The 14,031-nt window shown below is 35.4% G+C and overlaps 1 protein-coding gene across 2 annotated transcripts; it reads left to right on the forward strand.

Annotated features, from left to right (window-relative positions):
- Window positions 1-228: 228 nt before the first annotated feature.
- Window positions 229-13,905, forward strand: LOC149037141 (tyrosine-protein phosphatase Lar-like). 2 transcript variants are annotated; one of them, XM_089186917.1, is made up of 15 exons: window positions 229-402; window positions 1,338-1,577; window positions 3,642-3,842; window positions 4,553-4,863; window positions 5,770-5,917; window positions 6,666-6,968; window positions 7,271-7,567; window positions 8,154-8,474; window positions 8,917-9,017; window positions 9,678-9,870; window positions 10,092-10,194; window positions 10,660-10,927; window positions 11,137-11,188; window positions 11,789-11,830; window positions 12,040-13,905. In XM_089186917.1, exons 2-15 carry the CDS (start codon window positions 1,427-1,429, stop codon window positions 12,384-12,386), a joined length of 2,838 nt encoding a protein of 945 aa, XP_089043043.1. In that variant the 5' UTR covers window positions 229-402; window positions 1,338-1,426; the 3' UTR covers window positions 12,387-13,905. The 2 variants fall into 2 exon arrangements, with proteins under 2 accessions (XP_089043043.1, XP_089043044.1); XM_089186918.1 differs by lacking the exon at window positions 11,137-11,188 and having other exon boundaries at window positions 12,040-13,309.
- The last annotated feature ends 126 nt before the right edge of the window (window positions 13,906-14,031 follow it).

The raw sequence follows: 14,031 nt of genomic DNA on the forward strand, positions 1-14,031 counted from the left end.
AGGGACACTCAGAAGTTTACCCCTAGTAATAATTTTTTTACCTGGCCAGTCTATTAAGGATACTCTGGGACTTGCATAATGAATGTGATGAAATCCTTGTTTTTAATATGCCAAATAACATTTCCATGATGTTTTCTTTACTGGAGAGTCTATTATAATTAATTAGGTATGCCACATAGAACCCAACTCTATATGTAATTCTGACTTTCAGTGCCTCAAAATCTGCAGGTAGCTTTCCTAATGTTGCAAGCAACACCCTCTGTGAAGGGCTCTATGATTTTCATAACTTCATTGCATCAGCTGTTTGTTTTACCAAGCCACTGAAAACTGGTAGATATGTTGGCATTTTAACCACACAAGAATAAAATCTTCAGCTGTGTGAGGTAGAAGTCTATTCACGTGGTAACTTTTCACTGACTCTTTATACTAAACTTAATAAAGTGGTGAAGTCCCTTTCCTCTTTTGAAAATTGACTCATCCAAGACTTTCATGTATCTCAAAACATATACCAGTACACTCTTATTTTGGGTAAAATAAATGGATTTATGTTTGCATGTTGAGTGTGCAAACTGTATAATGATAATTACTACAGCCAAAAGTCACATTGAATTTTAAGTTGCACAAACTTGAAAGCCTTGAAAAGTTCTCCTGAGTTAATAATTATTTTAGGAAACAATTGAATGTAATGAAAAGTAGATAAATCAACAAGTGCCCCTTGAATGTATTCTTGGAGGGTGGTTAAATTGAGACTCTTGTCTAATCTCACAGAAATCCTTTATTTGGTATTTGAAGATATGTGTAATGCGACAATTTTCCTTTCTTGATATTTGGGTCTCAAAATTTACCTTTTGGTCTGTTGCCTTAATAAGTGTGGAAGAATGGTGATATTTATATTCCAGTATGTCAGCAATTTTAAATCTTCAATCAATCAAGCAAGCAATATAAGTATGTCATGATTAATTAATCTGTTAAGTATCACATTGTAGCTTGAGAATGGAGTCCATACTAAGTAGAAAAAAATGCCATAATTACAATGGAGGTTTTTTTTTTAAATTTACACCTACACCTGTACATGACTTTTTTCCAACATTGAAATTATTGTGTTTCCAGCTTTTTGGCAAAGGCTGGTACATCTTTTGGCTGTTCAAAATGTAATATCTACCATCAACCAGTTTTTTTAAAAATGCTGTTTGTTTTAATTTTTCCATACAATGTACAGTGTAACAAACATATTCAATACAACTCAACACAACTGTCATTCAATGATCAGTATGTGGACAGTAATCATCTTTGTCCAGGGAAACATTTCCTTTTTGTATGTGTACATTTTCTCCTAGAAAATCTGGCATTTCAAAAACCAACATATCACCATTCAAGGTCAGTAGCCAATGGCACAAGTGATAAAGCGGTTGATGGAAATAGCAATATGATCTTTGCAGATGGATCATGTACATTTGGGGTAGATGACAAGTTTCCGTGGTGGAGAGTGGATCTAGGACAAGATGAGTTTGTAACTGAAGTGTATATAGTCAATATACAGGGTCAAACTCGCCTGACAAAATTTGAGATCAGAGTTGGTAGGTTAATACATGTGCAGTAACTATTACTTTTGAAGTAGTCATTTATGCACTCTTAACTTAATGTCTTCAGGAAAAAAGGGGAAAATGTTATGCTGTGGTTTTTAGCATCAACAAAAGCTGGATTGGACTGGATCAGATCACAGGCAGGATCAGGATAGGATCACAGTTTGCGTCATGGGTCACATCACGGATCACATCACAGACCAAAAACAAAATTTGGAAAAATAAAAAAATTATATATAATTTTTTTAAAAATGATAATAAATAAAAAATTGGATTGAAAAACTTAAATATGTTAATTTTAGTTAGAAATGTTGTGTGACAAGCCTGATTGAAATCTGTGTGACTTAAGAAATTGCTTTACCTGAATTGCTCACATGCATTTCAGCTGTCATATTTAAACCATTCTTACTCCTCACCTTGCCCCTTCTTTTGCATGTGGTTAGTGATATTGAATAAAGGAAAAGTAACTCATGCGATGATATTAAAAAAAGAAATAATAACTGAGTGGTGAAATGATACATACCTCTTTCTTGCCTTCATCTATGGCGGCACTACACAAAGACAAAGCTCCTTGACACAGCCGTGAAAGTGGCTGCATGAAGTTTTGAGGCAAAAAAAACTTCCAGTGGGACTTGCACTCTATTATGCCATGTAGACTTTATTTTGAAGTAATTTGGTATTATTAATGAGGTAATGATGCAAATTGGCCATCGGTTTTTTAAAAGCATATTTGTAGCGGTAGCCCTTTGTCAGAGGGAAACATTTCTTTGTCGTTCACTATGACAAAGGGCTAACACTTGAAGCATCATGTTTGAAAATCTTCAGGGTGGCCAATTTAATTACGTTATCAATTCAGTTGATAGTACCAAATTACCTTGTTATACTCTACTACAGACACAGCACCACGGTTTCCTCAGAAATTTACCCTCATTTATTCATATATTTTTTTTCTTATTAAATTATTTCAAAACAATTTTATTATTTTATTTTTCAAATCTTTTTTTTTCGCGATTGGTGATCCAATCTGTGATCTGGTCCGTGATCCGATCCAATCCCATCCTGGTTTTGTCAAGGTGTCACCATTCTTATTAACCCACAGCCACAACTATTTCTGCATGAACATGTATCATATAATTGCTGTTAGGTTCAGATGTTGATGTTTTGATTTGACAGTTGTACACATACATACTCATTCAAGGTTGTGCTCTGCTTGAGCCTGGTTGCAAAAAGGAATTGTGTTTTAGCTTCATGCAACTGTGGCTGGCTGTGCTCATTTTACTTTCTTTTCAAGTTTGATGTATGATTGTGCTCATTGGCTAAAATCATTAGTTTTTTATTGTTCCAAATGATTTAACGAGAAATGGCATAAATGTAAGTATGTGCTATTTTTTTGATTAAGTGTATTACTTTATAATCCATTTTTATGCTTTTGATTTAAATCACTCAATCATACATTTACCAGTGTAAGAATGAAGTTTAGTTTATGAAAGATTTTCTCTGTGCAAATTAGTCATGTTTTCTTATCACTTGATATATTGTCTTCACTGAGTTTTGTGACCTGTACACAGTTTGTTATATTTTTCCTGAATAAACTCAGTGATGATGAAATGACTGCTCCCAAATGACAGCAAGGAGGAATCTTAAAGTTTATAATTTCAAGGAACAGGAGCAGTTTTGATAATTGAGGGGCTACATAGAAATTTTAGTGGGAGCTCAGTCTTGATGATGTGTAAAATAACTGTCAGAGAATCATGAGTATTGGCAGGGATTATGTAGCTTATTACAAATAATAATGCTAATAGCAGTATCTATTTCTGGTAATTGGCCTGTATTACTTAGTATCATGCCTTTGTTATGCATAACTTTTGTGAGTCAATCTAGCCTACACACTAGAAAAAGGGCAGATTTTATTGAGGCAAAGGCTCACCAGTGAGGTAAATCTGACTAGTTTTGAAGGTGAATATCACTATTTGATCAATATATGAATTATTTTACAGTCATCTCTTTTACGTTGTTTCTACTTTTTATCAGTGATTTATTGTTATGGTATTCTTTCAGGCACAGTATCAAGTATTACTGATACTAGTATTACTAGTCCCAAATGTGGTCAGGTAGCTACTTATGACGTCCCTTCAGGAGAAAGTTTGTCATTCTTCTGCCGTCCTAGTTTGAAAGGAAGATATGTCACCATCAGGGATCTTAAGAATGGTCCTTCAGGATTCAATCTTTGTGAAGTTGAAGTGTATTCAGAACAAAGAGGTATGGCATATCTGAATATTTTGAAGAACTACTATTAACTGCCACCTTATTCAGCTGGGGTTCCAATCTGCATTCTCGGGAAAATTTGCCATCTAATTTGTATATGTAGACATGTAGGTACATGAATATTGTTAAAGAAATGTATATATAGTTGTGTATAGCAGATAGGTGTGATTAAGTTTGGTTTAGAAGATGATATACATGCACATGTATAAATTTATGTCATGATCTATTTAAACATAAATGTTACAAATTAAAAATGTGGCCAGCCTTAAAACTTTTACTATTAACCTGTAAATCAATAGGAAAGAATTATGGAGTGGTTGTGTAGTTAGCTGATGGTGTAAACAGACCTAATGATCAAAATATTTCAGTGGTTATCAGTGATCTTTGTCAACTTCATGAAGAGGCAATTTGTAAGAATCCTATGGGTTTGTGTTATTCTGGCCGCTAGAAATTACCGATGGTGTTTTTTTCTTTAATTAGAGGCCAAAAGTTGACAAAGATAATTTTTTTTTTATTTCTGAGCCTTGAGTTTGCACTGAATTTAAATGACAGTTCATTACACAAATACCTCAAATTACTGATAAAATCACTTGGGGCATGTTTAGATGGTGCAGTTCAATTATGATTGTTACTTTACATGTATGATAAACTGATTCTCTGGGTTGAAACCACAGTTTATGGTAATTATGATTGTCTTTTAACAGCATGTCATAGTCAGGCCATTGGTGTGACCAGCAGTGATTCAATTCCAGACAACAGCATCTCAGCCTCAATACGTGCAAATACTAACCGCGAACCATGGTTTGGTCGTCTGAACAAAATTAGCCGGGGTTGGGCACCAGGCCTTCTGAAGGATCCTGACTACCTACAAATTGATCTGTTGTACGATTATGTTATCTGTGCCATAGCTACCCAAGGAGCTAATGATATCAATCAGTGGACAACAAAGTACATAATTCTGTTATCATTGAATGATACCACCTTTGACATTTATAAAGAAAACAACACCGAGAAGGTCAGTTTGATGTAATTGAAATGTCATGCTAAACGTGGTTGATTTTTTTTGTCATTTTTTTAATATTTTGCTCATGCATTTATTTACATAAAAGTACACTTTAGCTTAGGCCTAATTTTATGTAAGACAAAATAATAATGGACAGTTACCTGAGAGCATTGGATCAATATCAGTATCTGGGCAACTGCTCACCTACCCCTCCCCTAACTCAACAACAGTCAATTGACAACAAGTTAAGGTTAATGTTGAGTTAGGGGAGGGGTAAGTGGGCAGTTGCCCAGATACTGATATTGATCCAGAGCATTTGGGTTTGTGTAAAGTTGAACCAGTTTTAATACCAGGTCAAGTATCAGAGCTGGGAAATGAGTGAAAAACTGAAACAAGCTTCATAGGTCAGGTCTTTCAAACTTTGAAATGATTTTCTTCTAAGGCGTAATGTAGATGACTGTATGATAACCTGCTAACATCAATAGTTGGTGTGGCCCACAGCTCTGATTTAAAATGACTCATTTTGCTCGATCAAATGATTTAGAACTATATTAGAATTAGAGGAGTAGATTATCCTCTTTCATCACTGTTTCAGTGCTTGTGTTTGTTACATTTTTAGTGATTGGATGTAGGCTTGTGGAAAATTCAAAGCTAAGGAAATCTGCTGTCACTTGTGCATGGAAAGTTTAAATATTCTTGTACTTACAGTACAGCTCACACTGTATGCAAAAAGCAGTTTAAAAAAAGTGTGCACAGGTGTAGTGTAGTGGTGTAGTGGTGTAGTGGTGTAGTGTTATGGATGAGAAGTGAATAAACATGTCCATGTTGATCACTGTTCATTTTTATTTATTTGGACACATGACTTGCTTTTGCAGAAAGCATCATTCAGTACTTTTTTGGCAACATTTGATATTTTAGGTCTTTAATGGAAACTCTGGTGCGAAGGAAATAGTAAAACATGGTCTGAAGGAGTATGCTTTGGCGAGGTTTATCCGTTTTGTGCCAACAGAATATTTTGGTCATAAGACATTAAGAGTGGAAGTTTATGGAGTGCTTCTATCAACAGGTACTAATTCTATTTTCTCTGTACCATTTACCATATCATTGATATCCTACAAGTGTTAGGAAAAAGTGGAAAGGGATATTATGACTTACCTTACTTATTTAGAATGTTACATAAAATCTCACAGCCTAATTTTACTCATACACCAGGCAAATACTTTATCCACACCCGTATTTTCAAATAAAATGTATTTCTTCATATCATACCACAGAAAATATAGCCAATCAGAATTCAGGAATTCAATTGTATATATGGTGGTATTGTGCCCACTCCTCGTATTGTATGCTCTGATCTTATTCCTGTCAAAATCAAGCATGTGATACCATTTCTAGTGTATTTCAAGTGCTGTTTGAGTCATGTCAGAACCAAATTCTTCCCTCAACATTAATGTTCAGGTAATGACAAAAAACAAGTGACTTGTGGGATATTCCATGGTATACCACTCAGCATTGCATTGCATAAGGAAATCAGATTAGCATTTAGTCACATCTTTAATGGCACTCATTTAATCCATCAGGGATTCATGTAGTCACTGAGGTTCACTTCATGTCAGACTTGAAAGAGCTTGAAATTCTGACTTGCAAGGTTTTAGGGAGGACACAACCACTGTGATACTACAGAAATAACACTTCGTCATTATTTTAAAACAACTTTCATTTGTGTTGACCAATTCAGTTCCTTTATAGGCACATGACCATTGTGAAACTGTAAAATTAAAATACCTAATAATCATTTTTATTCAACAATCCAGTTCCATCACAAGCTCCAGGAAACTTCACTGTGACTGCAACCTCATCTACTAGTATAAGAGCATCCTGGACATCACTGCCAGAATATGCCAGACATGGAACAATAACAGGATATAAGTTGTTTTACAGACAGAATGGCTTAGTGGGCAATTCAGTCATGGAGTCTGTTAGTGGAGCCACAACGTTAACTAAAGATTTTGCTAATCTTAACAAGTATACCAAATATGAATTTCAAGTGTTGGCTGTTGGATCTCGTGGTGAGGGACCAAAAAGTTCTGTAACAGTTGGGCAGACATTGGAAGATGGTAAGAGGCTAAAACTGAACAGTGTCAGTTCTAAGAAACATTTTTTTATAAAGAAACACTGGAATATACTGCACATGTACATCTTACCAGGTTTATTGTAATGATATTATGCATGATATTGTCAGAGTTAAAATATTATAATTATTAGTATAATGAGTGAACTGCTCTCTACAGTTTAAGTGAATTTAAGTGAACGGGTAAAAATGCATAATCTGATTTGTAAATTTTTTCTGCCAAAGGTCAAGTTTATTTCAGTTTAGTTTAAATAATAAAATTCACCTTCCATTTCTCTATTACTTTAGCACCAAGTATTCCTTCAAACCTTTCGCATTCTGTGATAATACCAGATAAACAAGTTGGTCCAAAGATAAAGCTCACCTGGCATAAGCCAGCAGAAGAAAATGGAATTATCAGGAGTTACACTGTGTTTTATAGTCACAATGAAGATCCTCATAATGTTCATACTGAAACCTTAGGAGGAAACTTGTTAAGTTATACAGTGGATGTGTTAGGTGGGGCTACCTATCAGTTCCTCGTCAGAGCTGCAACAGTCAAACCTGGACCAAATGCAACCTTGTCTGTTGCTGTTAATGATTATGGTAGGTGTAAAGTAGAAAATATTATAATCAATAGGCCATTTTTGATATATTAAAATTCTAACATAGTTCTGAGGCTAGGGGGTATAAAACAAAAGGAACTAATCATTTGCCCCTCAACCTCAAAGTGATTTCCTTTGCTTTTAATTCCCCTAACCCCTTGCCACCAAGACTGAATTTTAATACATCATAAATGGACTATTAGATTCTCTTTCAACTTTAATGTTATTTGACAGTAAGTGATATCAAGGTACACGTACACGAGTTGAGAACAGCTGTATTATAGGAGTTGTACAGGAAGGACTCTCCTTATCCACTCCAAGTGTTTCTCAACATACATGTAATAGTGAAGGACTGGTGAACATGATTGTATTGAATGTGAATGACTACATACCTAAAAAAAAAAAACAAACAAACAAACATGTGATGAAGGGGAAAGGAGGGAAGAATTACTGAAACACAATTCAGGTAAACTTTGGGAATAAGGTTTTGGTCAAATATTATTCTAGAAATAGTCATTAAATTTTTTGTTCAATGGCTGACAGCTGATCACTTATCTGAATTGGAATGTTTTTGTTTCCTTTTTCAGAACCCAGTGTAGCACCAAATGATGTGTCTTTCAGTTCACTGAACCAAACAACCTTCAATATTTCATGGTCACCTCTGACAAGAAAAGAGAGTTATGGCAAAGTTATCTCATATGAGATCAAGGCATCATTGGTATCTTCTGGAAGTCGACAAAAGAGATCTCCAGCCGACAGCAAAACTGTTAACACAACAAGAGCATTTTTTGTCCTGTATGATATTCAGCTTTGTTACAATGTGTCTGTTCAAGGATACAGTGTGTCTGTTCGAGCATACACCAAAGCTGGCCCTGGACCATATAGTCAACCCTTACCTCTGAAAATATGTGAGTATCATTTTTTTTCAACAGATTAGAGCATGCAAATTTTTTCTTTGAATTCGTTAATTTAGTCTGCATAGAAGCTTAATGTTTAAACTGATTCAAAATCATAACAAGAGTAAGAAAATGGAGGTATTTTGGTTTTCTTCAGTTGTAGTTTCATTTGGCTAATATCTGGGAAATTGATATATTGAATAGGGAGAGATATTCAAAATGCACCTCGTGTTTCCCATAACTTTTCACCGCAATTGACTGTACATTTTTTTCCACATTCACTTTATTTAATTTATTCTTATTACAACATGGACTATTTATACAAAGAAAAAAAGTACAGAAAAAATAGGAAATTAAAAAGAGTGCATATACTGAATACACTAAAGAAGAAACTTACTCTGGAATCTTAAAAGGCTATGATACTTACATTGCTTTACTTCCTAATATGACAAAGTACCAAAGGCACCCAACAACCTGAGGGCAACAGACTCTCAGTCCACAGAGATGACACTGGAATGGGTGAGACCCCAACCTGCTATGGAAGAAAAGTGGAAGGTGAAGTGCTTGCTTTCTTTTTTTCAGTGTACTTTGCTGTAACAACTTGGGTTTTGACACAATTTTACACAACTCTTTGAATCTGAGAATCAGAAACTACTATTTTTGTGATTTTTGTAATTCATAACCTAAAGAGTGTTTTTAACCATTTAACTCCCAAAATCTCATTAGTAATTCTCCTTACGGTCTGCCATACAATTATTATGATGTCAATTTGGTGAAATTGGTATTGGATCAACTAATAATCCCATAATTGACATTTTACTTTATTCTCATCACTCCTATGCTTGATATTGTATCGATCTTGTAAGGATAAATTTTGTCTTGATCACTCATGGGAGTTAAAGGGTTCAAGGAGAACAGACGGAAATGACTTCTGTCGTAATAAATATAATGCATAAGTGTACTAGAGAACTGGTACCATCAGTATGACTACCATGTAAGAGCAGCTACTGTAATAAGTGAGAGGAGTTATATGTACATGCACAGCTGTATGTTGTTTTGCATGTACATGCTACAACTCCTTTAAAAAATAAGGTTTTTTTGTTTTGTGCTGCGATCATGAAAATGCACGTCCATGTGAGAGTTTATTCGTAAATAAATTAGTGCAGGTGTGGTATTTACTGTATCTGCATTTGACTCAATTGTTTGATTGTTAAGGTTGAGTACTCTGGGAAAAAGTCTTATAACAACAGTTTTTCACACGAAGGCAGCAAAGATGTACAGGGAACAACAAAATATACCCTTGATAATTTGGTACCAGGTACCAAATATGACCTTCGGGTTTATGGAATCTCAAAATGTGGAAACAACGGACTCCCTTCATCTTTGGAAGTAGAAACAAAAATAGGAGGTAAGCAATAACATGCAGGTAACCGTTTGACCCCCAAGAGTGACTAACATCTAATTTCTCCTTACAATATCACCCCTGAATCACACAATGTGGTCACAAGAATAAAGGAAATGATCACTTACTTCTGATTAGGAATGTATGGGATCAGTATGGAGAATATGCATCGTGAAATTGATGTAAATATTTTGCGAATCATATTATTATATTTATTTTATTCCCAGAGCCATTGGCTCCAGTTGTACTATCACTGACCACCAGGAAGGTCGCTGAGTTGCAGACTGAAATTGATCTGTGGCCTACTGAACAAAGGAATGGTCCAATAAGGTGATGGTTTTATAGTTTGTGTCACAGATTAGCTAAAAGCATAAACTATTAATGATACACTCACCTGAGGAGGATACAATTCTTGCTTTCACTGTGCACCTAATGATGTTAATCTTGTGTACATAGCCCATGATATAAGAAAGATACAATACCTTAATTAGGTCTTTCGAACTTAAGTTGCAATACAAGACTGGGTAAAAATCTCCTTGTTGACTGTAACGTTAACAAAACGCCAGTTCTGCAATCAACAACATTTCTGTTTAGGACTATTCTTCCCAAGACGATCAGATCGCACAACTGGCTACTATATTGAACACAAACACATGACTTTGTTGCAAAGTCTTTCGCAAAAGTTCCTAAGTGCTTAACTCAAGTCATTAAAGACCATCAAACAACCACCACCTTTCAATACGGCGATGACCGCAATGATGTTGACCAGAATTTTGTTCGTTTTCAACATTTCAGTGCTTATCAAATAATCATTCTTAAAGTCTCTGATTGTGTTCAAGAGCTTCCCAAGGATTTTCATTTGAAGCTGAAAGATTTAAACGACGAAAATTTGAACTTTCATCCGTTTTACATCGCTGCGGAAATCGAAAATGATCCTGTGCATGAGAAATCTTGGAAATTTACTATTGGTGACGGGAAATCGTATGGAAGTTTTATCAACAAAGAACTGAGGAAAGGAGGAAACTATTTTGCCTATCAAAGAGCAATAACTCGTTTCAATGGTGTAAGTAAATTTGGGTGTTGTTTAATTGTTCTGTAATTTAGAGTTGATAATCTAAACATAATATCCACTTGATGAAGAAAATTATTTTGGACCAAACCATGTTTTTACGTGCAGTCACACTTGCTGTTAGGGATAAATCTCACTTCCTTATATCAATGAATTTTAAGATGTGTTTGTCACGTTTTGACCATGTTTGGTTCACTTTTTAGCAAATTTTGGAAGGATATGCCAGTAAAGTGGCCTCGATATCTGTCACACCAGGTATGCGAGTTAACACTCACGTGAGACTTGAAAGTAATTTCTCTATCTTTTCAGTTTAGTGGGCTGTTAACTTTCATGAGAGCTTTGTGACTTGAAGAGAAACTTCCCTTTTGGCAAGAGTCAATTGTTACAGTTGCGCGGGCAAATTGGAAAAAAGTTAAACTCAAGTAATGGCAGATCCTTGTTGAAGTCTGCCACTGTTTCAAAAGTTTGTGCCTGGCCTTATTTCTCCCCTTCAACTGAATAAGTTAGGTTTAAAACCTCGGCCACTGCAGATTACGAAAAGCAAACTAACCTACCACCGTTGTTTCTGTGTTTAATAGATAATTCTCATTCCGGTCTGCATTTACATTTGGTCACCTTTTAATTCTTATCATAATTATTATAGAATAACATCCTTTTTAGTAGATTTTTTGTTATTTTACTTTCACTTAAATGTAAAATTTGTGCAACTTCCATTGATTTAATTGACAAAAGCGCCTTGATGCTCTTACCTCTATGATGAGAAAGGCCACAATCTAGATTAAGGGCAGGTTTTTTGTTCTCGCTTGCTCTTCTATGAATTTTAATGTTTAACTATTATTTTCTTTCAATCTGCAGAGTCACTTAAATATACTAAAGAAACCATAAAGGGAGATACCAGTGAGTATTGTGGGGACACAAGAAGCTGGTCTTAAATTGTTGATTAAACAGCGCCAATAAATCCATAATTAAACAGCATGTTGGAATAATCTCGTAATAATCATTTGATTCCTCTCAAAGCTATCACTTGATTCCTTCATTATTTTCTCCAATTTTCATGGAGACACAGATTTTCATATCTGATGTAAATCCCTCCTATTTTCTAACAGGTGAATCCCAAGTCTTTCGGGCTGCTGTCATCGCTCTTTGTTGCATTGTTTTCTTCTTGCTCATTGTGATTGGTGCGCTAATATGGCGGTTGAGACGAACTGAGCTTAATAAAAAAGCAACCACAGTAAACAGTGGTATCCCCGCCCCATCTGGTGGTCATCAAGTGTCAGAGCCTGGTGTTTATATGGAACTTCACCCCAGGCCTTCGGAAGGGAAGTCACGTGAACCTTCTGAGTACCAGTCATTGCAGGACACTCAAGTGACTTCCAGTTATTACAATGTGGGATTCAAGAAAGAAAGGTCAGGGAAGAAAGACGGCGGAATCTACGAGAATTCGCACAGTTGAATGCTTTAGTCTCCTCTTGACGCTTGATAGACCTGAATTGAAGCCGCCCGTTTAGATATGGGTCTGTAAGCCCTACAGACGGTTTGTTATTGAAGACTTGGTTTAACGAACATCAGAACGTTCGTAAAAGCCCAACCACATGATGAATTTCCGTAAGAGACTAACTCTATAAAGAAATTTCGTGGAAAAATAGACCGTGTAATTAAACAAAGCAAGAATTAGGAAAATTTTATCTTACAAAGTAGTAGTAGTAATCTTCAATGAGGATGCCAACGTCACGAAGTGGTTTATAAAAGGGTTCTCAGAAGAATACTAAGTTTAGATTAAGAACCAGTTAAACATACAAAAATGTAAAAGTTTAAAAGAGTATATACAATTATCAAACATCAAATATAACCAGTTAAAAATACAGAAATGTAAAAGATAAAAAGAATATACAGAGGGTAAAAAGCAAAGAATGTTGTTAAGAATCAAAGACAACTTTGGACAGGCCACGTTTAAAAGCAGGCAATGACTCTGCATTCCTTAATGAAGTGTCTAAGCCGTTTCATATATCGGCGCTAAAATTTACTGACGACCAATGACCCCATCTTCTTGTGGCACTAGATTTGCGAATGTCATTTCTCGATCTTGTGTAGTAACTATGAAAATCACTATTGAATGTGACAGGGATAGAGTGACAGAAATGGTTGGTAATCAATTTATACGTAAAAACACCATGATGTTCCTTTGTACGTCGCACTGCATTATTATAGTTTTAGTGTTGTGTACCTGATGACATTCGCCCACATATTAACGGGGCAGGGAAACATACAAACTTTTATACAAATTGTAGGAGTAACGCATGACAACTGAATTACCTTATGTACCGGTAATCGCTCATTGTGAATGAAATTACATGCAGTAGAGTGTAGAAAGGAAAATTTTGAAATGACTCTGAGTCACTTTTATCCATGTTGGTCTTAAGGGGAAACGATTTACCCCGAATTGTAGCCTAAGAATTGGGTAAGATGTATGGGAAGGCGAAGAGATGCTCAGTCAGGAGAAAGTGCTCTTTAAATAGAACAACCAAATTTCAATACTGTGGTAGGAAATAAGAAGGGACTCGCGTCTCCACTTTCCTGAATGAGCCAAAAAAACTACCTCTTCTGTAGGGTATCTTCCTCTGCTGTCGAACAACTACTTTCGAACATTTTCAAACAGTTTTCGAGTGTAACGTAGTATGGTATGCAACATTGGCGATATCAGTTAAACCTTACGGTTTCGTATCTTCTCACTGGTCTGTTAATCTTTGTTTTTGTGAGAAATCTTAGGAATACAGAGATTCTAGGCTTGTTTTTGTGAAGGAATAAGTTTCTTCAAAAATTGAGAAGGATAATTAAATTAGAAGCGATAGTTTTACAAGAGATGTGCTAGAAAGAAAAAAAAAAGAAAAGAACAAAGATGGTAAGTGAAAGTGATATTCAGACCGATTAACTCTTAGGACCAACAGAAATAAAGGAGGTAAGTCTCTGAAAAAGCTGTGGTACTAGGTGGGTAGGGGATATAACCTGATAATTTGGTTTTATCGACTGAGTTTTCAATGTAAATTGGCCGCCGTAAAGAGTTTCTTAAGAGATTCTCTATAAACTGTGGCCTCACCTTG

This window comes from Pocillopora damicornis, chromosome 11 (genome assembly GCF_964200805.1).
Source record: "Pocillopora damicornis chromosome 11, jaPocDami1.2, whole genome shotgun sequence".
Classification (NCBI taxonomy): domain Eukaryota; kingdom Metazoa; phylum Cnidaria; class Anthozoa; order Scleractinia; family Pocilloporidae; genus Pocillopora; species Pocillopora damicornis.